We start from the raw sequence: 21559 nt of genomic DNA on the forward strand, positions 1-21559 counted from the left end.
GTTCTGTGACTGGGCTCCACCCTCGCCACTCCCTGTTCAGGCAGGGGCCAGCCACTGCCTGCTTTGGCAGATGGGGAAACTGAGGCTCTGAGGAGTCTTTCCGCAAGGTCACGCAGCTCTTTATTGCTGGCGTGGGTCCAGCTCCTGCCTTCTGGTCCCACTCTGGCCTCCTGCCACCTGCCCCCGGGGAAGTGGGGGAGGGGCCTTAGTCATCAGCAGAAGCCCAGAGCCTTCCTTTCAGGGAGCGTTTCACAAATGTTCGACACCTTAAAAATTTGGCCCCCAAATATGAAAAGCACAGCTCATAACTGAAACGGACAAATGTTCAACTTTGAGTGTCTATAAAGTGTTGCGTAGTATGACCCACGTTGTTGGAGCTCATTTACCTCTTCGATGCCGCTGGCTTGCCTCCCTGTGGCTCTGTCTCTAGTGATTCATTCACCCCCGGAAGCGTTTTCCTTGCTGACTCTGGGCCGGGAAGCTAGCAGGGAACACAGTAGATTGTCCTTTCCCTCTTGCTGGAGCCGTGATCCCCCTGCTGGCCTATCCCCTCTTCCTGCCCCACAGTGCCCCTCCCCACCCCAGCCCCACCCCGTTGGCCCTGCCACCCCAGGGGCCTCCACGTGCAGCTGAACTGTGACATGCCCGCTGGAGGAAGGACCTGGGACACAGCGTGGGCTCCTGTCATGGGGACAGGCTCAGCGGCAGAAGGCCTGCGTTCTCGCCACTGTGTCTCTTTGCCAAGTTACTTCGTTCCTTGAGCCTCAGTCTCCTTTTGTAGAAAAGAAGTTTTCTGCCAGCTGCATGGGGTGATGGAGAATCACAAAACACAGCCTTTGGGGAAAGTCTCAGGTACCATACAAATATAAGTAGCTGTGTATTTTCTCAAGTTGTTTTTGAAGATGTTTAGTATTTTTTTTTTTAAGCGAAGGCTAAATCTTTAGATTGCTGGACTTTCGTATCGGGGAGTAGAAAGTCTCTCTTCTCCCTGACGTGGGCTCTAGGATCTCACAGGCAAGTTGCTTTGCTTGGAGTCGTGTGGGAGATTCTGCCTGTTCCTAGCTCGAGCCAGGCCCCCCACTGTGTGGGGTTGCCCGGATCCTGTGCTTTGGGACTTGGGCTCAAATTCTGACCACTCACCCCTTCTAAGGGCTGGATGAGTGAGCGTGTGCATAGTTTCCCTCCGTGGCAGATAAAAGCACTTAACAATGCTCTCTTATGACTGCTGTCATTATCAAGCCTTTGATTGTAATTACTTAAATTTGTTACAACATTTAGTACATGCTAAAATACTGTCCTCGGCAGTAGGAACAATGCCCTTGAGACCTTGGGCAGGCCCCTCCTCTGTCAGGGTCAGCTTCCTCCTCTGCTCCCGGGCACGGTGGGACTCTGGTTTTAGGAATCCTATTATCTATTCAGCCCCACTCCTGTACCTGGCCTTCAGGATTGCCAGGTCATATCCTTCTCACCTCATCGTTTCCCAGATCAGAAAAGGACAAGTCGTTCTCCATAGGGGCTGAAAAAAAAAAAAGCAAAGCATTGCTTGTCCTGAGCAGGTGCCAGGACCACAGAGCTGGATACCTGTGAGCACAATTTCTCAGGCTAGAGCCGAAGCAGAGCACAGGTGTATCCTGCCCCTCAGGCCAGAGGACGAAGGTTTCGGCTCCAAATGCCAACGGGGAGATCCGCAGAGGATGCGCGTCGCGTGTGTGCTCCTTATGTTATGTGCCGTGGCTGTGGCGCCTGGCCTTCGCCAGCTGGGTCATGCCCGGCGCGCAACGGGCCAACAGCTCGTGAAGATGTGAGATTTCAGAAGATTCCATTTTGCTGATTGACGACCGGCTTTGCTCCTCTTTCTGAAACAGGAGTGAGCAGATGTGAGCCGCAGGGGGCTCCGTTTCAGCTCTGTTGGTGAGAGCTGCGCCAACGTTTTCCGGAGCGCAGCACACGGCGTCGAGGGGGCCTTGCCCCCAGCTTGGGTGCTGCCTGGTCCTGTTATGACCTATCTGTTACTCTCTCTGTATTAGAAAAAAGGAAAGGTAGCGCATCAAAACCACATTTGTTTTCTTTCGAGGCTTTCTTTCAATGCTTATTTATTTATTTGGAGAGATTGAGAGAGAGAGAGCTGGGGAGGGGCAGGGAGAGAGACTCCGAAGCAGGTTCCACGCTGTCGGTTCAAAGCCCGACACAGGGCTTGATCTCAGGAACCGCGAGATCACGACCTGAGCGGAAATCAAGAGTCAGACGCTTAACTGACTGAGCCACCCAGGTGCCCCAGAATATTCTTTTAAACTGAACAGCTGACTTCACTGAAAGATAAGTCTTAAGTAGATAATAGTACAGTAGGTCTAAGGTATTAAGTACAAGGTGTGAAGTTACTAATGTGGTTTCCAGCCAATTAGATATTCAGAATCCAAATCACTTTTTATTTCTCTCTGTGGCACCCGCACACGCCTGGTGCTGGGCAGACATCACGAAGCCTGTGGCACGGCGGGCCCCAGCTCCTCTGCAGGTGCCAGGGTTCCATCCAACGTTGACCCGGCACCTGAACTCCTCTGCGGCCTTGCTTGCATTTCTTCCTTCGACGTATTCCCCACCCTGGTACATAGTGCCACCTCCCGAATATTCTGCTGCGGGGCACCTGGGTGGCTCAGTCGGTTGGGCTGAATATTCTGCTGCTCCCCTGCTCGTAAATCTCGGATGCTCCCCATCGCCCCCCAGCCAGCAGATTCTTGGCCCGACTTTTGAGGCCTTCTCCAAGCTGGCCTGGACCCCGGCTGCCCAGATGAGCGTCCACGGCTCCCCTTCTGGGCGGCCCCATCACTTGCCACGGTGTGTCCTCTAGGACCCAAACTGAGTCCCGGGACACTGGGGTGTGGCCATTTGCCCGCGTGCCTTTGCCCAAGTAGTTGTCGTTACTGAAATAATTTTCAACTTACGGAAAAGCCACAAGAGTAGAAAACTCCCATATTCCCTTTGCCCGGACTCCGTTGTTGACGCTTCACCACATGTGCTTGGTCACTCCCCTGTATTAGCCTGTCTCTTTTTCTGGATCATTCGAGAGCCAGGTGCAGACACGACTCTGCCACCCTCCAAAATACAAACCAAAATAGACACTCCAGTGTTCGCCTCCCCCGGAACAAGGACGCTCCAGCATCACGCCAATGCAGCCATCCAACTGGGAAATAGATGCGCTGTGTGACCGTATCACCCAGGCGTCAGGACCCATTCAGACTCACCAGCTCGTCCCCTTTTCCATCTGATCCCGAATTCAGTCCAAAAGCATGTGTCCTACTCGACGTAAGCTTGCGGACTCTCTTCAGTCTGGGAGAATTCCTCAGTCTCCCCTTGTCTTTCATGACCTTGAAGAGTACAGGTCTTTCATTCTGGAAAAATCCAACCTGTGTCTATCCACAGTTTTCTCATGACCAGACTCTGGCTGGCCGTTCTGGTCAGTCATCCCACGGAAATGATGCTGTGCTCTTCCCAGGGGGGGTCATGTCCCAGAGCACAGCATGATGACCGTCCCTCCGCCAGGGATGGTGATCCTGGTTGATGCCTGGCCAAGTTGGTGCCCACCAGGTTTCTCCACCAGTAAGTGGATCCAAGAGCACACGATATCCTTTCCTTCTTTAAACCACCCGCCTGCCTTAGCGACCTTTGATGGCTGCCCGAATTGACCACCGCCCAGATGGTTCTGCAATGGTGACTTTGCTTCCATCATTCCTCCTACGCTTTTGACAAGTTGCCCTTGTACTGGAGAGAGGAACTTTTCCTTCTCCCCTTTTTGTGCATTTGTTTGTGTCTTTGTATCTGTGTGAACTCATGGATTATTACTTTACTGGATGGGTTAGAACCCATTAGTATTTGTATTTTTTTATGCCCGAATGCTCCCAGATTTGGCCAGCGGCAGCCCCTTGGAGGTGATTCTTAACGTCCTTTTGACCTCTTTGGGCAGAGGGAGCTGGGAAGTAGAGGTATGTGTATGTGAGTGCGCGCGCTCGCGCGCACACACACACACACACACACACACACACACACACACACACACACTCTGCTACACCCAGTTCTGTGTTTATCTCATGCCTCTGATTGCAACACTGCTCAAGAGTGCTTTAGAGCCTAATCACCTTTTGTATACGCAAATGCTCTGTGAGAACCTGGCTCCCATTACCCTTGATGTGGTTCTTTTTCTGCTGCTCTCCCTGTCCCTTCTCCTGTGACCTTCCTTGCCCTGTCCGAGGGAAGGGAAGGGAAGCTTAGTGGCTTTCCTTCCAAACCATCTGAGAGAGAGAGAGAGAGAGAGCGAGAAGAGGGAGAAGATTCTCTTTTTAATACAGAAACCCTTTTGCACTCGTCTGTCTGCTAAGCACTTTGCTTGCCCCGTTCCAGATCGCCCCACCTGAGAGAACCCTGGTTTTCAACCACAGTTTGTTCTGTTACCACCCTTCCCGGTTCTGTTTATTTTAGACTTTGAACTCCCCGTGCTCTTGATCGGCCTGTCAACTCCGGAGTGCGCGATCCCCATTTCCTTTTGACACTGCTCTGCTGAGGCACGATTGGCACATAAAAAGCTGTGCATTTTGAATGTCCGCGACTCGCTGAGTTTGGGGATGAGAGCACACCTGGGAAAGCTTCATCACCATCAAGACGTAAACGTGTCCATCATCTCCCAAAGTTTCCTTCCACTCCCGCTATTAGTATTAATTATTGTTATTATCTAGTGATCCCCATTGGATTCAGCCCGGGGCCCTTCTCAGGGCACAGGTCCCTCGCGTGTGCGTAGAGCTGAGGTGCAGGCTTTTTAGACCAGAATGTGACTGTCTTCCTTTCTGAAGCAGAGTCCTCTCTGCCTCAGTGTCTAAAGGGCGGGTGACTCATGGCCCTTCAGAGGAGCACTTGTTGAGGCCAGGGCCCCTCCCTGACATTCCAGCGGGAAATCAACCCTTTGCTGGCCTGACTAAATTTATAGTGGGCTGGTCCTGGCAGCTGGGGACAGCAGCTGGTGGTTAAAATCTCTGACAGATTTTTTTTTTTTTTTCCCTCCGAAAAATGTTTCGGTCACTCTAGTCCGAGCACCACCACGGGGAGAACTTAGAAGCCATTTATAGCCTCTTGCAGTTGGCCCAAGAAAAGCTGCTTCATGAGAATCCCTCCACTTCCCCAGAAGCCAGCTCTCCCCCATTCTCAGCCATCCGGAACAGAACTGGGTCACTAGAAAGACACAAAGGCCTCGGAGCTGCTGGTACAATGTGAATTTGACAAATGTTTTTTTTTTTTTAGTAATTTCTTGTGGTTCAAGCTAATGTATGTATGTGTATACACACATACACTTTTATTTTAAAATTATTATAATTATGTTGTACGGGAGGTTTATAAACCTGTATCAGTGCCTATTAACTCTTGATCTACACACTATTCTAACACCCCGAGCTATGTGTCTTAGTCTGCACGTGAGAAGCAGAGAACTGAAGGCGTAAAGTAGAGGAGAGTCAGGTGGGTTAGCAGAGGTGCTGGCTGACGGCCTGCGAGTGAGGGGCGAGGCTGAGTTGGGAGAGTCCTTGGTGACGGTGCAGCCCAGGGCCTTTGCTTTTACAGATGGAGCAGTCACCTGGCTGAGATCCCAAGGTGGGGCCGGTCTAGAATCCAGCCCTCTTGACTTCATGTACAATTGTGCTTTTAGTGCCCCAGCATACTTCCTCACTGACATCATAGTGACTCAAGATGCTGATTGTGTGTCATTGAGAAAACATTTCATTATGTTCAAGATTCTCTGTTCAGAAAAATCGGAGAAGTGTCCGATAGGCTTTGAAACATAATTCCTCCCAAAGAGTTAAAGTAACAATGCCATCCCACAGAATATGCAGACAGATATCTCTTCCTCACCAGATCCTCCACTGGAACCTTCATTTTCCCCAGTGGTGCCTGGCGAGCGAGGCGTGGCTGCGTTTGTGCCTTGGGACGAGGCCGACAAGCCCGTGGAAAATGTCAGCACAAAAGTGGGGACTTGACTCTGATTGTCCCATCCCTTCAAACTTTCGCTGAGTTACGTACAAGCCGAAGTTGCTCCCTGCCACTTGAAACTGTCCTTAAATATGTTTTCTTGTTTATTTTGCTTGTAAAAGCCGTGCATAGTCAGCACAGAACTAGAAAACAGAGACAAGTTCAACGGGAAAAAATACTCATGGGGCACCTGGCTGGCACAGTCTGTGGAGCAGGTGATTCTTGATCTCAGGGTTGTGAGTTCAAGCCTCACATTGGGCATAGAGATGACTTAAAACCGTAAAAAAAAAACACCCACTCATAATTGTACTACTGAAAGAGAATTACTATTAACACCTTGGCACACATCTTGCTTGGTGCTTGTTCACTCTGCTGCACGTTTCCTGCATGTGTGTTTGTACATACGTGTACATATCTACATGTATACGCACAGATATATAAACACTGATATACACGTGCACATGAGATCTGGATCGTGCTACTGACATATTTATTTATTTATTTATTTACTTATTTATTTTGAGAGGCAGAAAGAGAGAGGGAGAGAGAGACTCTTAAGCTGGCTCTGCGCTGTCAGGACTGAGCCCCGATGCAGGGCTCAGTCCCACGAAGCATGAGATCATGACTTGAGCCAAAATCAAGACTCAGATGCTCAACGAACTGAGCCTCCCAGGCGCCCCCATGCTACTGACAGTTTTAAAAACATTTCTTTAGTTAATGATGGACGTAATTACCTCTAGGGATGTGGAGATCTACCTTATTTTTTTAAACAGCTGCCAATAAGTCTGTTTCTACAGCTTTGCCTTAATATGATTAACTGTCTCCTACTGTGGGACATTTTGGTTGTTTCCCGTTTTTTTGTTTTGTTTTTGGGGGGGGTTGCTATTATGGTCACAGATGTGATCAGCATCTTTGTTCGAACCCTTAATCATCGTATCATCGTAAAATAAATTCTTGGAAGTACAGTGGCTGTGTTGAAGGGAACAAAGTCTTTTCTGGCTTTCCGTGTGTATTGCCAGAGCTCCTGGGTGATGTTTTTCCATTCAGGTTTTTTTTTATTTTTATTATTTATTTATTTATTTTTTTATGACTTTGGAAAGTCGCTAATGCCTGTATTTTAGGATTCTCTGAATTGTGATCCAGAATCCCTGCCATCGTCCCGCCTCCAAGCTGGCTCCTTCCTTTTCCCCTTGTACGCCTTTCTCTCTGACTCCTTGGGCCTGGTCGCAGGGCTCCGAGATCGAGTTCTGGGGGATTTGGAACGGTGGGTGGGAACCGTGGAGGAAGAAGGGAATGTCACAAGGTCCATGGGAATAAATAGTAAGGTGTGGTCATGGGCATGTGCTGGTCTCATCACATTTAAAACATAGTTTCAGGAAATTCACCCTGGGCCCCCCTGCCTCTCATTCATTTCAATGCCAAAGGCAGCACTTTGTGGCAGAGCATTGGATAGAAGTTTGGGGCTGATTCCTTGGCTTAGGATCTAGTTCCAGTCCCTTGACCTGGCCTTGGGACCTGGCTCCCGTCCACCCCTCCCCTTCCCAGTCTCCGCCATCCACACTCCCTCCACACTGACCTTGTTGTTCATTGCTCTAGAATGCCCGACTCCTTCCTGGTTCGGTGCTTTCAGATATGTGGCTGCAGACCCTCTGTCTTTCTCTGACTCTTCAACCTTTGGGACACGGCCTAGAGTGGTGGTTAAAAACATTGCCCCTCGAGTCAGGCTTGGGTTTATATCCTGCTTCTGCCCCTTACCAGCTGTGCAACCAGGGACAAGTTATTCAGCCTCTCTGCGCCTTAGTTCCCATATCTGTAAAAACCCCATTACCATGAGGTTAATGATGGTACCCACCTCACAGGGTTGTCGTGAAGATCATATGTGGTGATATCTATGAGGACTTAGACTGGCAGTTCCTGGCACACAGTACACGTTAGTGAACATTCATTATGGCGAGCTGACCGGGTGGCCTCACCCTACCCCCTAAACAAGGAAATGTTCCCTGTCTCCCGGCTGGGACCTCCTGGCTTTATCTCACACAGCCTTCTGTATCTTTCCTTCTTGGTGGTGACTGCGATTGGTACTAAACAAGCATTTTAAGAAATGTCTGACTCTTGCCTAAGACTGTAAACTCCATGAGGACGGGGCCCGCCTCTTCCTCGTTTACGACGCAAGAGTCAGGCTGCAATCCGTGCCTGCTCACGGAACAAAAGTGAGGGCCCTGCTCCTCGCTGCCCAGAGCCAAGTTCATCAGAAAGAAACACTCATGGACCTCCGTGATGAACTAGTAAGATGTACCCGATTATGGAAGGGGCTTCCCAGCAGAGTGAGCTGTTGTGTTGACCAGACTGTGACGGTGACCTGTGTCCCTCTGCACTCTCAAAGCCCGCTGCCCTTGGAGGCTGTCTGGTATCCACCTTCTCAGTGGATGAAGGGCCAGTGCGGTTTTTAAAAGTTTCTAAGGCATATAGTTCAAAACTTAAACAACAAAACAAAACAAAACAAAAAAAAGATTAAATGAATTACTAGGAAATGGAAATGATACCCGGCCAGGATTTCTCCTTCCTGAGCACTATTGACACTCTGGGCCAGATAATTCTTTGTGGTGGGGCTGTCCTGGGCATTGTAGGATGTTTAGCAGCGTCCTGACCTTTATTATTAGATCCACAGACAAAATTACTCTATCAAGTCGCCCTGCAGGCTTCTAAAGACTCAGTTTCTGTGTTTTCTCCTCCTGGGCCAGCGCCACCTGTGGGCCACACTTGGAGTAGCAGCAGATCCTTCCGGAAAGCCTGCTGGGGGTCCAGATAAACTGTGCTGTTCGAACCCATTGAAAACTTCAAGGAACATTTCTGAGCCTGGGTTTTTTTCCTCTCCTCTCCCTAGGTCACCTATAGCGGATGATGTCATCCAGCCAGCTGCCCTCGAGGACCTTGAAAACCCACTGTTAGCCACCTCTCCCCACCAGGGTGAAGCCATCAGCCAGGTCTCCGGGGACCTGACAGCCCAGAGGTACCGTGGGGGCTGGGCCTGCGTCTGGTGGTGGGACCCCGGGGCCCAGTCTCTGAGGCTGCCTCCCTCCACTCCCCTCCCCTCCCCTGAACGCCACCCCTACGTAGGTTTGCACGCCTCTGCTGCACAGGGCTGGGGACTCTTCTTGGGGCCTTAGGGACCTAAGGGGACACGAAGAAGACCCCGCCCCAATGAGCGATTTAGAGATCTGTTCCCTTGTGATCTTCAGGGGCTCCTATTTAAAATAGAAGTCCTCTGGGAGAGAGGACGTGCTATTTATACCTCTCCAAGGAATGACTCAGTTGACTGCCTCTGACCTCCCAGGACACGAGCTGGGTTAGCAGAGAGCTGTGGTCAGAGCAGAGGGGAGCCAGCAGCACCATGGGGAGAGGGACCGGGTCCTTGTGCCTTTGCTTGGCCGACGGGTTTTGCCGGGGTGGGGGGGGGCGCGGGGGTTCTTCCCTCACCTGCACTACGTGCCTCGGCAACCCCACAAAAATTGCAGATGTCCAGGTGCACTGTGCATAACCCCACTGGCACTTGATTTCCAAGAGGCTTGCCCAGCATCAGCCTCAGGACTTGGTTCAGATGCCAGTACACACACACACACACCTATCTCTCTATATACACATGCTCCTCCCCACCCCCCCCCATATATACATATAGGTTTATTTAATACACACACACACACAGACACACACACACCTATCTCTCTCTATACACATGCTCCTCCCCACCCCCCCACATATATACATATAGGTTTATTTAATACACACACACACACACACACAGACACACATGCTTCCATTTTTGAGATTTAATTCACATGACGTTGCATAAGTTTAAGGTGTTATATACACAGATGTTTTAATTTATGTTTATATCAGTAAAGCAGCCCCAGTGTGTGACCCCACATGGCACCAGGGATAGCGTGCTGAACAGGCGCTCCCATGGACGCCGAGCTGGGAAGCTGGTGGGGCACACCCATCCATCCAACCCTCCCCCACCCACCCCCCTGGCCATTTTACAGGAGGGACCCAGAGGGGCAAGCGGAAGCTCTCTGAGCGCTGGATGCAGGGCGACTTGGCTGTGTGGTTCTGTGGCTCCCAGAAGAACTCACGTGTCTTTGGGTCTTGTCCGTGTTTCTGAAGTTCCCTCCCAGCCCTGAGAGCGTATTTTATTTTTTTTCATTTTTATTTGTTTTTTAATATTTTTTAATGTTTATTTAGGCAGAGGAGAGAGGCAGAGTGCAAGCAGAGGAGGGGCAGAGAGAGACAGAGACAGAATCGGAAGCAGGCCCCAGGCTCTGAGCTGTCAGCACAGAGCCCAATGTGGGGCTCGACCTCACAGACCGCGAGATCATGACCTGAGCCGAAGTCAGATGCTTAAGACTGAGCCACCCAGACGCCCCCCCCGAGACTGTATTTTAAATGATTTGTCCCAGACCGCACAGTAGGCAGTGATAACTGCTCTTAAAGCTTGCTCTGAAGGCCCCTTCTGTGCCCCAGGCACCGCACTTGAGTGTGTCACATTGGGTGTCTCTGTAAATCCTCCAAATACCCCTAGGAGGTGAGGGGTTCTCTTAGGAACCCCTTCGCCATTTTACGTATGAGCAGACTGAGGCTCGGTTCCGTTAACGTGTTCAAGGACACGTAGCTGGAGAGTGGTGGAACTGGGATTCCAAGCAGGTCCTGCTGGCCTGCCAGCCTGTGTTCGGCTGCGGGGAGAGCCAGTTTCCGCCTCCCACAGTGCACGGGGTTCCGCCTACATCACTGGCCCCTTTCAAGTCCAAGGAAGATGACGCACTGTAGGGCTGTGTCACCTCTGACCGTGACCAAGAGTGATCACAGGATGCAGGAAGGAACCAGTGGTCAAGTACAGATTTTATCTGTGCTGAGAACTTGGCCAGCTTTCTGGCTTTATTTCCCAGGAGAACGGTGCAGGTAGAGTTCAATGAGCAACTTTGGTGCCTGGCCAGCGTTATTGAACATTTGTCTGGGGTCTCATTTTCTTGGTTTTACTGGAAATCAGTAGAAAAGAGGCAGTGCTGATAGGAGCAAGGGTGGGTCTGGCTTTGGTCACCAGCTGCTTCCACAGAATACTCATTATTCACTGATTCCATATTTGTGAATTTGCCCCTTCCTAAGATTTATTTGTAACCCCGAGATCAACGCTCATGGCTTGTGGTCATTTGTGAACATGTGCAGAGCAGCAAAAATCTGAGCTGCCTGGGGCCCTTGTTCCCAGCGGGGGTGGAGGAAGACGCCCTGTCTTCTTATTGTAGCTCTCTTACTGGAAACAGGTGTCTGCATGGTATATTTAGGGCCATGGCTTTTGTAATCTTGTGCTTTTTCGTTCATGATCTTGCTGCTTAAAATGGCCCCCAAGGGGGCGCCTGAGTGGCTCAGTCGGTTAAGCGTCTGACTTCGGCTCAGGTCATGATCTCACGGTCTATGAGTTTGAGCCCCACGTCGGGCTCTGTGCTGATGGCTCAGAGCCTGGAGCCTGCTTCAGACTCCCTGTCTCCCTCTCTCTCTGCGCCTCCCCTGCTCACGCTATGTCTGTCTCTCTCTCAAAAATAAAAAAGATTAAAAAAAATTTTTTTAATGGCCCCCAAGGTAGTGCTGAAGTGCTGTGAAGCGTATTTAAGTGCAAGAAGGCTGTGGTGTGCCTTCCGTAGAAAATATCCATGTTAGATAAGCTTCATTCATGTTAGATGAGCTTCATTCAGGTGTGAGTTATAACGCTGTTGGCTATAAATTCAATGTTAATGAATCCATGATATCTATTAAATAAGATGTTTTCACACAGAAATGCACAGAAAACAAGGTTACGTAGTGATGGGTTGACAAAAATGTTGTGACCAGGGGCTTAGAGGAACCTAACCCAGCTTACCTGCTGGGAACGGTGGTTCACAGTTTAGCTCCCGGAACAACTTGATAGAATGTAACTACTGTGGGTAACAGGAATCAGCTGTACCTGACCTTGCCGATCCCAGAGAATAACCACGAAGGGCATTCTAGGTGGGCACTGGTTGCTTTTTAACCTCAGAAATGGCCCTGCCGCCCCACCCCACCTGTCTTACCTGCTGGGGCTGCTGTGACAAAGGACCACAGACCGAGGGCCTTATAAACAGCAGAAATGTATTGTTTGTAGTTCTGGAGACTGGACGTCTGTCAGGGTGGTCAGGTGAGGATCCCCTTCCCTGCTGCAGACTTCTTGCTGCAGACTTCAAATTAATTAATTAATTTGAGAGAGAGAGAGAGAGCACAAGAGGAGTGGAGTGGCGGGGGGGAGACAGAGAGAAAGAGAGAGAGGGAGAATCTCAAGCAGGCTCTGCTCCGTCAGTGAGGAGCCAGTCTTGGGGCCTGAGCTTATGACCTGGGAGATTATGGCTTGAGCTGAAATCAAGAGCCGGATGCTCAACCAACTGAGCCACTCAGGTACCCCCTGTGGGGTCTCTTATAAGGGCACTAATCCCGTTTGTGGGGGCTCTCAGGACATACTCATATCCCCAAGGCGCCATCTCCTATTTCCAGCACATTGGGAGTTAGGATTCCAACATGTGAACTGAGGGAGGACACACATATTCAAACCACAGCACCACCCTCGGATCCCCTCGCGGGTCGTGTCCCGCGTAGGGTAGGGACAGGGGAGGCAGAGGGGAAGAAAACAGGGCAGAGAAGGCTGAGACGGTGCACTCTAGAGGTTTGCTCCCCCTAGGAGTAGGTTGGTACTTTAAGTTTCAAAATTAAATTTAAATTAAAATTAAAAAAAATATTTTTTTTTGGCATGGAACTGGAGGGTTTGCTTTAAGCCACCTTTCTGCCTCTCTCTCGATTACCTATTGGTTCTTTGGTGCCACATCTTTCCCTTACAAGACGTCTTCTTTCTGAATTGGAAAAAAAGGCACCCCCATCTCTGAGGCAGTTCTCAAATACAATGAAAGGCATTCGCACGCCCCCCTTCTTCTCTGTTAAAGCCGTCGGAGGACATCAAACCTTGCTTCTTCCCCAGGGAAGAGCCTCCGAACCTGCTCTAAACCGGTTGACCTTCCCTTTTTGCCGTTGGCATCCCTGGGCCCAGACCTTCGAGAACATTCTGCAAATGACTACACTGTCCATGGCCCATCTGTTTAGTATTTTCAAGACCGTTTTTAAAGCAGCGGAACTTGTTTTTTAAATAAAACCACACTTATTAAACAGAGTAAAACGGGGCACTCTGGTTACATCCTGGAAGTTCCTTTAGCCAGGAATCCAAACAGAGGGGTCTCTTTAGACCTTGAGGGCTCTCCCTTGGACACAGCTGGAAAGCCACTCACCTGACTCCTGTCCAGGGAGGCCAGACTCTAGTGTGCATCCAGATAACCCAGTTACAGCACACATTGCTGCCCCGCCCCTAGAACCTCTGACTCAGGAGGCCTGGGGAGCAGCCCAGGACTCTGCATTCCTAAAAGATCCCAGGTGATGGTGCTGCTGGTCTGGGGTCCACAGCCGGAGAGCCACGAGGTAAGGCGGTGCCGTTCTCGACCTGTCTGGCTATCTGCAGCTCTTCAGGATTGGAGACATCTGCCCCTAGCAGCTGGTGGCTCGAGTTTCTGATTCCCACTGTCAGACGAGAGAGCCAGGAGTGGGCATAGCTCCAGCCAGTGTCATAGCCTCGCTATGGAGTTACCACGGTCGGAAACTTCAGAATTTTCTGAAGTTGAAAGACAGGGAATTCATGCAGATTTACAGCTTCTGTTTTTCCTCTTGCTCCCGAGCCATGCGTTTATTTTGGGGGCAGCGTTTGCACCAAAAGATTTTCAGCTGTGGGTATGCATGAGCAGGTTCAACTGCCTCGCCGAGTTTAACCAAACTTTTATCGAAGCAAGCACCGTATCGTAAAAACTGCATGACAGAGTGAACGTATTATTGTTGCTGTTGTTGTTTTTAATTTAGAATAGGGATCACGCAAAAATCTTCTCTCAATTCCAAAAACAATAGATATAAAATAAATAAGTGACAGAATTCCTTTATGCCATTTAAAAGGTATGTGTTGGGGTGCCTGGTGGCTTAGTCAGTTAAGCATCCCAGTTCTTGATCTTGGCTCAGGTCATGATCCCAGGGTTGTGGGATCAGAGACCCTGTGTTGGGCTCCATGCTGAACGTGAAGCCTGCTTAAGATTCTCTCTCTCTCCTTCTGCCCCCTCCCCTGCTCGCGCACTCCCATTCTCCCTCTCTCTCTGTCTCTCTCTTAAATAAATAGATAAATGGTATGTTAAAGGTACACGTTTACGAATCCAGTTGATGTGGCCAGTACCCAGTTGGCCGAGTAAATTGGGGTGCATCTGCATGCTCGGACAGGGCCTTTGAGTTTCCAAGTTTCCAAGTTTCCAAGTTTCATATCTCAGACGAACGCGTGACCTTGTCCTTGTTTTGGTTTTTCACGGATCTTGAGCAAATTTATCTGTGTAGGTAGATTTTTCCCTTCTGAATAAATCGCTACATCTTGGCCACCTGAGATCAGTTTCCTCCGTCCTCTGCATGCCCCTCTCTGCAGTCTCTGTAACCACAGAGCCACTGGCCACTGGGGGGGAATTCGTGACCCAGATCAAAGGCCCTCGGATGGCGTTGGGGTGGTGTTTATGGCCTTTCCTCTAGTTTATTAACTAGCCTGAGTTCTGCTTGGGTCAAGCTCAAAAGCAGTTTCCCATCTCTGAACATAGGTTTGCTTTGTGGAGGGAAACAGGGTAAGAATGTTCTGGGAAGGAACTGATAAGCCAGTTCAGGGTTAACTGTGTGGAGCCAGCCCCCCTTGTTGAACGTGTGAAGGTCAGGATGTTTAGGGCCTGTTCACACTCTCTCGCATGGGCTGAGTTTCACATGCTGGTTTATCTCGAGAGAGACTAGAAATAGCTCGAGGGGCCTGCCTTGGAGCTTCCAGCCAGTTTGCAAGCCTGTCTGGGCACCTTGGGACTCAGGCTTTGCAGCAGCCGCATCTCCGAGGAGTGTATCTCCCATTGCTGAGACTGTCTTATGGAGGGAAGCACAGGCCTCTGCTGGCCTGCTGTCCGGGGCCCCGACCGGCCGAGCTTAGCTCTCCAGAGCAACAGTGTCAAAGTGCTTTCTCCCCTCTAGCTTGTATCTGACTTTCCATCTGAATCGAGTCTTTGGCCTTAGCCTTTGCCCTATTACGTGATTGTGTGCACTTGGGAATTCAAGAAGGAAAAAAATCAAGAGCCTGGGAGGAAAGCCTGTTGTGCTAATACCTTCCAGATGGCGATACGAAATGGGAGATAAGGTGGTGTCGCCCATCTGGCCCGACAGGACGTGCTGTGTTCTGCCCGGGGTTTGGGGGATATTATCGCCTTCCGTGACAGCCAGGTCACTCTGGTGTCTGTCTTTGGACAGGGGCTTAGCTTGGCACCTCCGGCCGATCTCTGAAATGCAGTTCGCTATCAGGTCAGTGGGGGATCTGCCGGGAAGGACTCAAAAGCCCGGAACAGGCAATCCAAAGGTAACAGTTACTGGCAGCATCTTGCCATGGCTGAACTCACAGGCCTGTCAGGCTGAACGGAAGCCCTGAATGGACATCGTCCGTGTGTCTCCGGTTCCTGCGTGGGGCGGAAACTGCATCCAAACGGTTAGGAGACCAGTTGTTGTTTGTGGGGACCTGGGTGAGGCACTGAATCGGAGATGGCGAAGTCTGGCCATTAGCCATGGCTCGCCGTCTGCGTTAGGAAGGATTCTAAGGTCTTGTCCAGCTGGGCCTAGCAGGAAAGAGTGCCATGATCAGTAAGTCATGCCTGTCTGCTGGAAGGAGGTGTGGTGGCTCATGTGACCTCTTCTTGTTAACTCTTCTCTTGAACAAAAAAGGCTTAAATTAAATCAACATTTCCTTCATCTTCCGAAAAGATAAACATGCTGTGAATGTGAATTCAGCTTCTTTGTTATTCCACTAAGGCTTGGAAAACATTAATTCCTTAAATGAGAAAAGGGAGCTCAGAGTTTTATTAAAAAGGCCTTCAGACACCCTACCCCCGGCCCATTTTATAGAAGAAATCGAGGCAAGAGAAAGTTAGTACCGCGCAGAAATGAAATGAGAATTCACGTGTGAGGCCTGCATCGGGGTGCCCTGGCTTCCTCTGTGCCGGCTCGGTGGCCGTCCGGGAGTTCCCGCTGAGGGCTGGCAGGGGTGCTGGCCATTGCCAAGGGCCCGGCTCCCTGACCGCGATGTCTGAGGACGAGCCCCTGCTGGTCAGGGAGGCTTGGGTACAGACAGAAGCTGGCACAGAGGGGCTGAACTGTCCCCACCTTGTCTAGCAACGCTGTCCCCCAGGGCAGCTCAGGCTCGGGGCGGGGTGGGGGGCAGTACAGGGACCCTGTGTAAGTTCCTGCTTGGCGTCTAGAACCAGGGCTGGCCCTGTGGGCAGGCCACCCAGACAGTCGCCCAGGGCCCTGTGCTTATTTCAATGGTGTGCTGTCACCGTCCTGAGATTCTTGATCCTTCTGGAATGCGGGGCTCTGTATTTTCACTTTGCATTCCATTTTGCCCTCGAGTCAGGTTACTGGTCCTGCCTCAGACTGGGATTCCAAGAAGATTGCACAGGTGTCCTGCTGTCGGTGGCCTATGTGTGGGGGACGCAGGGAAGGAGCTGTCCTGTGTTGAGCACTTTTCACGTGCCAGGCTCTGTGCTGGGGGCCGGAGAGGCCACAGTGGCTGAGACTTTAGTAGGGGAGCAAGACACCTTAGCTGAAAATGAGGTGCTCAGAGGTGGGGCCGGGCCCAGCCTGGCCATGCAGGATGGGCACATTACCCCCACCTGGGGAGGGGGTAGTTTGGTGGCCCCTCAGGATGATTATGGGGGGGGCTGGGAGGGGGCGAGAGACATAGGCATTCAGGGGCACGGTCTGCTTGAGCCAAGGCACAGAAGCAGCCTGGGGCATCAGGGGGCCAGCTTGGTGGGGTTGGAATAGAGAGAGGGAGAGGACAAACCTGGGCGGGGACAGGGACAGAGATGGGGTGTGGGAGGCCAGGGAGTTTTTTTCACCTGGGTTCCTAAGGCTGCAGAAAGTTGGGGAGGCTTTCAGGCAGGGCAAGGACCTTATCAGAACTCGAGCTGGGTTATCCTGGTGACCGTGGGGGTAGGTGTGAGGGGACAGAGGAGGCAGGCAGAGCGGGGCGTGCAGGAGCCCTGCTCAGAGAAGTCGTAGCCGTCGTCACCAGCAGAGGTGGCCGGGACAGAGAGGTTCCGGAAGGAGAAGGAGGTGACTCAGCAGGAAGGGGTGATGGAGAGATGAGGACAATCCCAGCTTCTGGCGCTGGTCTGAGTCACTGAGCGCTTCCCTGTTGGGGCCTGACCCCCCTGACCCCTGGCAATGGGCCAGCAGCCAGCTGGAGGCCCCTGGGAGGGGGGGGGGGGGGGGGCTCTGTTCTTAACAGAGCAGTTGATTCATTTGTTTGGTACCTTTGGCTCAGAGAGCCTGGTGCGGGAAGGGTGTGGCCCTGGTGGTGGGCCAGCAGGAGGGAGGGTGAAGGGCGCAGGCTCCATGGCCTCCAGGCTAGATCCGAGGGGACCCCCAGTGTTCCCAGGGCAGGGAAGTACCTGTCACCTGTGGGCACGCCCCTCAGCGGAGTGTGACTGTCAGTGCTCTTCGCCCGTGGATTTGGCTTTGCTCTGGGGCCACAGATCCCAGGCCGCGTCTCCCACTCTCTCCGCCAGGGTTTTCAAAGACGGAAACCTTCCCCTGCCGTTCCCCTGCCCAGAGTTTTCTGGAAGCAGCAGAACCACGGTCTGTATCGCCTTCCTCCAGCTCGCATTAAATCAAACCAGATCTTTACGGGGCTTGCCGAGGAGGGAGCACTGTCACTCCCGTAGGAACCGAAATCGGGGACTAGTAAATTTCTGTCCACTTGTGCACTGGCCTTGCTCCAGGCTTACCCATGGTCCTTACGCTCTGGTCTCTGTTTTTCTCCTCATTACACGGGGGAAGAAGGCATCCTGGGCTCCCGCTCTGCCTCTGTTCCTGACACCCGGCCTGGTCGTGCCCAGTTGGGACACTCCATCTCTCCCTGTCCCTCTGCCTGTTAATCCAGTGCTCACTGCGGGCGGCCTGGCTACATGTTGCGACTATATGACTTCGGCTGAGCGACCTCAACTCTCTGCGCCTCAGTTTCCTTCCTTCTTTGTAAAGTGGGGAGTGGTGACATTTGCCTCAGAGGGTTGTTGTGAGGGTTATTCGAGGTCCTATGTGTAAAGTGTTTGGCACAGGACCAGGTACCCGGCGCCGGGCATGCTGGACCGGCCGCCTACCGTACGGTACCAGGGACAGGGCGCATGGGACCAGGCACACCAGACTGAGCTCCCAGTGGGGTTGAGCTTCTGCTGTTTTTGTGGCTGTCGATTAGTAATGCCCAAGCCGGGGCGCGGAGGCTGAGGGATTGCTGGCTTGGGGAAGGGCTGCAAGTCCAGGAGCAGCCCAGGCGGCGCGTGTTGTAGGCGCTGAGGGAGGCCGGCCTGGTGGGAGCAGGGCACGTGAGGGCCAGGGCGGTGGAAACGGGGGTTGAGGCCGAGGCGGACCCCGCAGTACCTGTTAAGCAGCGACGGGGAATTGGAGAGAGGGTGCATGGGGTGTGAGGCGCCCCTGGCAGCTGTGCTCCACACCAGGAGGCCAACCACACGTAGGTGGACCTGGTGGAGATGGATGGAAATTAGCAGAACATTCTTGACACTGAGACCCAGGGGTCCTGTATTTCTGCCACCCGGGGGGCTTCCTGCAGGGGTTCCCACACAGAGGGAAGAAATGAGCCCTCTACCAGAGGCTCGGAAACCTCAGACCCTGGCTCCAACCTCAGGCCTGGTTTCAGGCCCTTGGTGCTGAGTCACATAATTGTAACTGGGCCGCCTTCGGCCCTGCCAGCTTCCCTGTGGGCAGTAGAGTGGACGGCTGGAGGGAGGCTGGGAGGGCCGACTCCCCCCGAAAACTGTTCCCAAGCTTTAGTCTGTGGACGGCACCGTGAGCCTTGCTTTTTGCCAGAGTTGAACATCAAACCTGTTTTGAGCTCTTTGCTTGAGGATGTGTTTGCGGGTGGCTGTCCTTCCTACGTAAGGTCCCCACCCAGGGGCCCTCTCTGCACTCCGGGTATTTCCCTGGATGTCCAGCAGGGGGCGCTCACCCACTGAATGTGGGATGCCGCTCTGCTATAGATCTCTGAGCACCCGCACCCCCCCCAACCTCTCAAAGGGTCCCCACAGGTCCCTGGTGCAGGTTCCTTGGCTACCTGTCAGCCTTTTGGCCTTGACTTTTATCAGCCTCGGATTTTAGGGGGTGTATCCCAGGGCGTTTGCAAAGCTGTATCGTAGTCCTCGATTCACAGAATTCACTGCCTATAAAAAAATGATTCGAAATGATCATACAAAAGTCCCCTCCCCAGAAGAAAAATCACACAAGACTACTCACAGAGTGTCCTGAGCACCCGCACTGCCTCCATCAAGGAAACACCAGGTTCTGCTGAAACCTCACACACGAGGCATCCACGCCTGACCAGGGGGCTGTGGCACCGGAGGGTGCCTCCACTGTGTCTAAGCAAAGGCCCCGGGGAACCGGGCCCGGGATTGAGGGAAGCCATGTGCTGGCTCTTTAAACAGCCCATCCCACATGTGTGGGGTGAATTGGGTGGGGTGAGGGGGCCTGATGAATGTGCCATTAATGAGCCAAGTTCCACTGGGAATAATTCTCCCTTTGTGTCCCCAGCACCTCCCCAGCTGCTGCCTGTGCGGATCTCACTCCCCGAGCCTCAGAACATGTGTCTTTGCCTTCTGCCCCAGCTGGTGATGGAGTAGAAGCTTCCGCTCTCTCCTGCCAGGGTCTGGCCAAGGACTTAAGCAGGTATTGTACTAAACTTTCCTCCACGGTTGCTGGAGAGGAGGGGCCTGGTGGTCTCTTCCCCCTAGGCCTTGGACTCAGCTGCCATCGGGTATGGCACCAGCAAGGTGTTGACAATCTGGATCTGTGATGCCATGAATTTGGGCTGTAGCCGATGTGGAGTTTACCCCTGCAGGCAGGTGTCTGTGTCACCATGGGGGCGTCCTTCGTGAGTGAGTGTATTATCAGGGGTCTCCAGAGAAACAGATCCAATAGGAGGTATATATAGATACAGACAGAGAAACGTATGTTAAGGACTTGGCTCATGTGAATCTGGGGAACTGACAAGTCTAAAATCTTCAGGGGGCGGGGGGTGGTAGGGGCAGCAGGCTGGAGAGCCAGGGAAGAGCCAAAGCTGTAGCTCAAGTCTGAAGGCCATCTGCTGGCAGAATCCCTCTTCCTTGGGGGACCTCAGTTCCCATTTACTGATTTATTGACTCATTTATTTATATCAATGTGGACTTGGGGTTATCTATTTTATACTTTGGGTTATAATAAAATAACACTTGATTCTTTTTTTTGGCCCAAAGTATCTTAGCTTTGGCCATTGGGCCATTCATTGGCTCCCAGGGCTTTATGTTGAGGGGGTCCAGCAGCCCTGAGGCAGGATAGAGATACAATCAGATGTGCATTTTTGTTTTTATTTTAATGTTTATTTATTTTTAAGAGGTAGAACATGAGCAGGGGAGGGGCAGAGAGAGAGGGAGACACAGAATCGGAAGCAGGCTCCAGGCTCCGAGCTGTCAGCACAGAGCCTGACGCGGGGCTCGAACTCACAGACCATGAGATCATGATCTGAGCTGAAATCGGACACTCAAACTGACTGAACCACCCAGGCGCCCCAAATTTGCATTTTTAAAGGCTCTCTCCCTAGCTGCCTGGCAGGGCAGGACTGGATTCTGCACTGACCAAGACTGTCCTGAGGCTCTGTGTCCTGCCCAGGGCCAAGACGAGACCAGGCGTGGCTGCGATTAAAAACACCCTCCACTGCACCTGCAGACTTTGCTAAGTCCTCTCTCTCCCTGGCTGCTCTTAGCCACGGGGCTGTGGCCTAGATCCAGGGATCCAAATAAAACTTGTCTTTTCCCCTCTGGTGTGGGTCGTGGAGGTTCTCAACTTAAGTTTCAAAAATGCACAGATGAAAATTTCATTTTGCTGAAATGGAAGTTGTTTTCGAGCCTGGGCCGGAGAGTCTGAAGTTCTCGTTGGTCTCATGGTTTGGAGATACATTGTGCATCTGTTCCCATTTGCAGCCAGGCTTCTCTTGCTGGAGCTGGCGTGCCTTCTTTGTGTTTTCACTGTGCACACGCATGGTGCAGTCTGTCCCTGCTCCCCCCACCTCTGTGGTTTTATCTTTTCCTCTTTGGGCTTGGAGGGGAGTGGCGGGGCAGTGAGGCCTGGTGTCTTGACAAAGAAGGCCCAGGGCACATCTTATTACCGAACGGACAGATGTTCTGTTCTTGCAAGCATGCTGGGCGGCTTCCTGCTGCCTCGTCCTGCTTCTAATGGCTGCTGTGGAAATGATGACACAACCCCACGTTTCCAGGGCAAATGGCTTTTCTCTGGGAATTTTCACACCCCCTCCCTTCCCCCATCCCCGTTGGTAATCATTAGGGCACAAGCCTTTGGGAGAACAGAT

At 51.9% G+C, this 21559-nt stretch overlaps 1 protein-coding gene across 15 annotated transcripts in view; it reads left to right on the forward strand.

The window, feature by feature from the left end:
• The window catches only part of TACC2 (transforming acidic coiled-coil containing protein 2), a 211914-nt gene that overhangs the window by 95051 nt on the left and 95304 nt on the right, over positions 1–21559 (forward strand). For 13 of the 15 annotated variants that reach the window (XM_053909967.1, XM_053909977.1, XM_053909980.1 and 10 more), the window contains 2 exons: positions 8888–9013; positions 19750–19884. In XM_053909967.1, the coding sequence (XP_053765942.1) occupies positions 8888–9013; positions 19750–19884 (261 nt within the window). The remainder of the gene's footprint in view (positions 1–8887; positions 9014–19749; positions 19885–21559) is intronic. The other 2 variants (XM_053909979.1, XM_053909981.1) reach the window with 1 other exon arrangement.

Source organism: Panthera pardus, unplaced genomic scaffold (genome assembly GCF_024362965.1).
Source record: "Panthera pardus isolate Hobbes unplaced genomic scaffold, ASM2436296v1 HiC_scaffold_22, whole genome shotgun sequence".
Classification (NCBI taxonomy): Eukaryota; Metazoa; Chordata; class Mammalia; order Carnivora; family Felidae; genus Panthera; species Panthera pardus.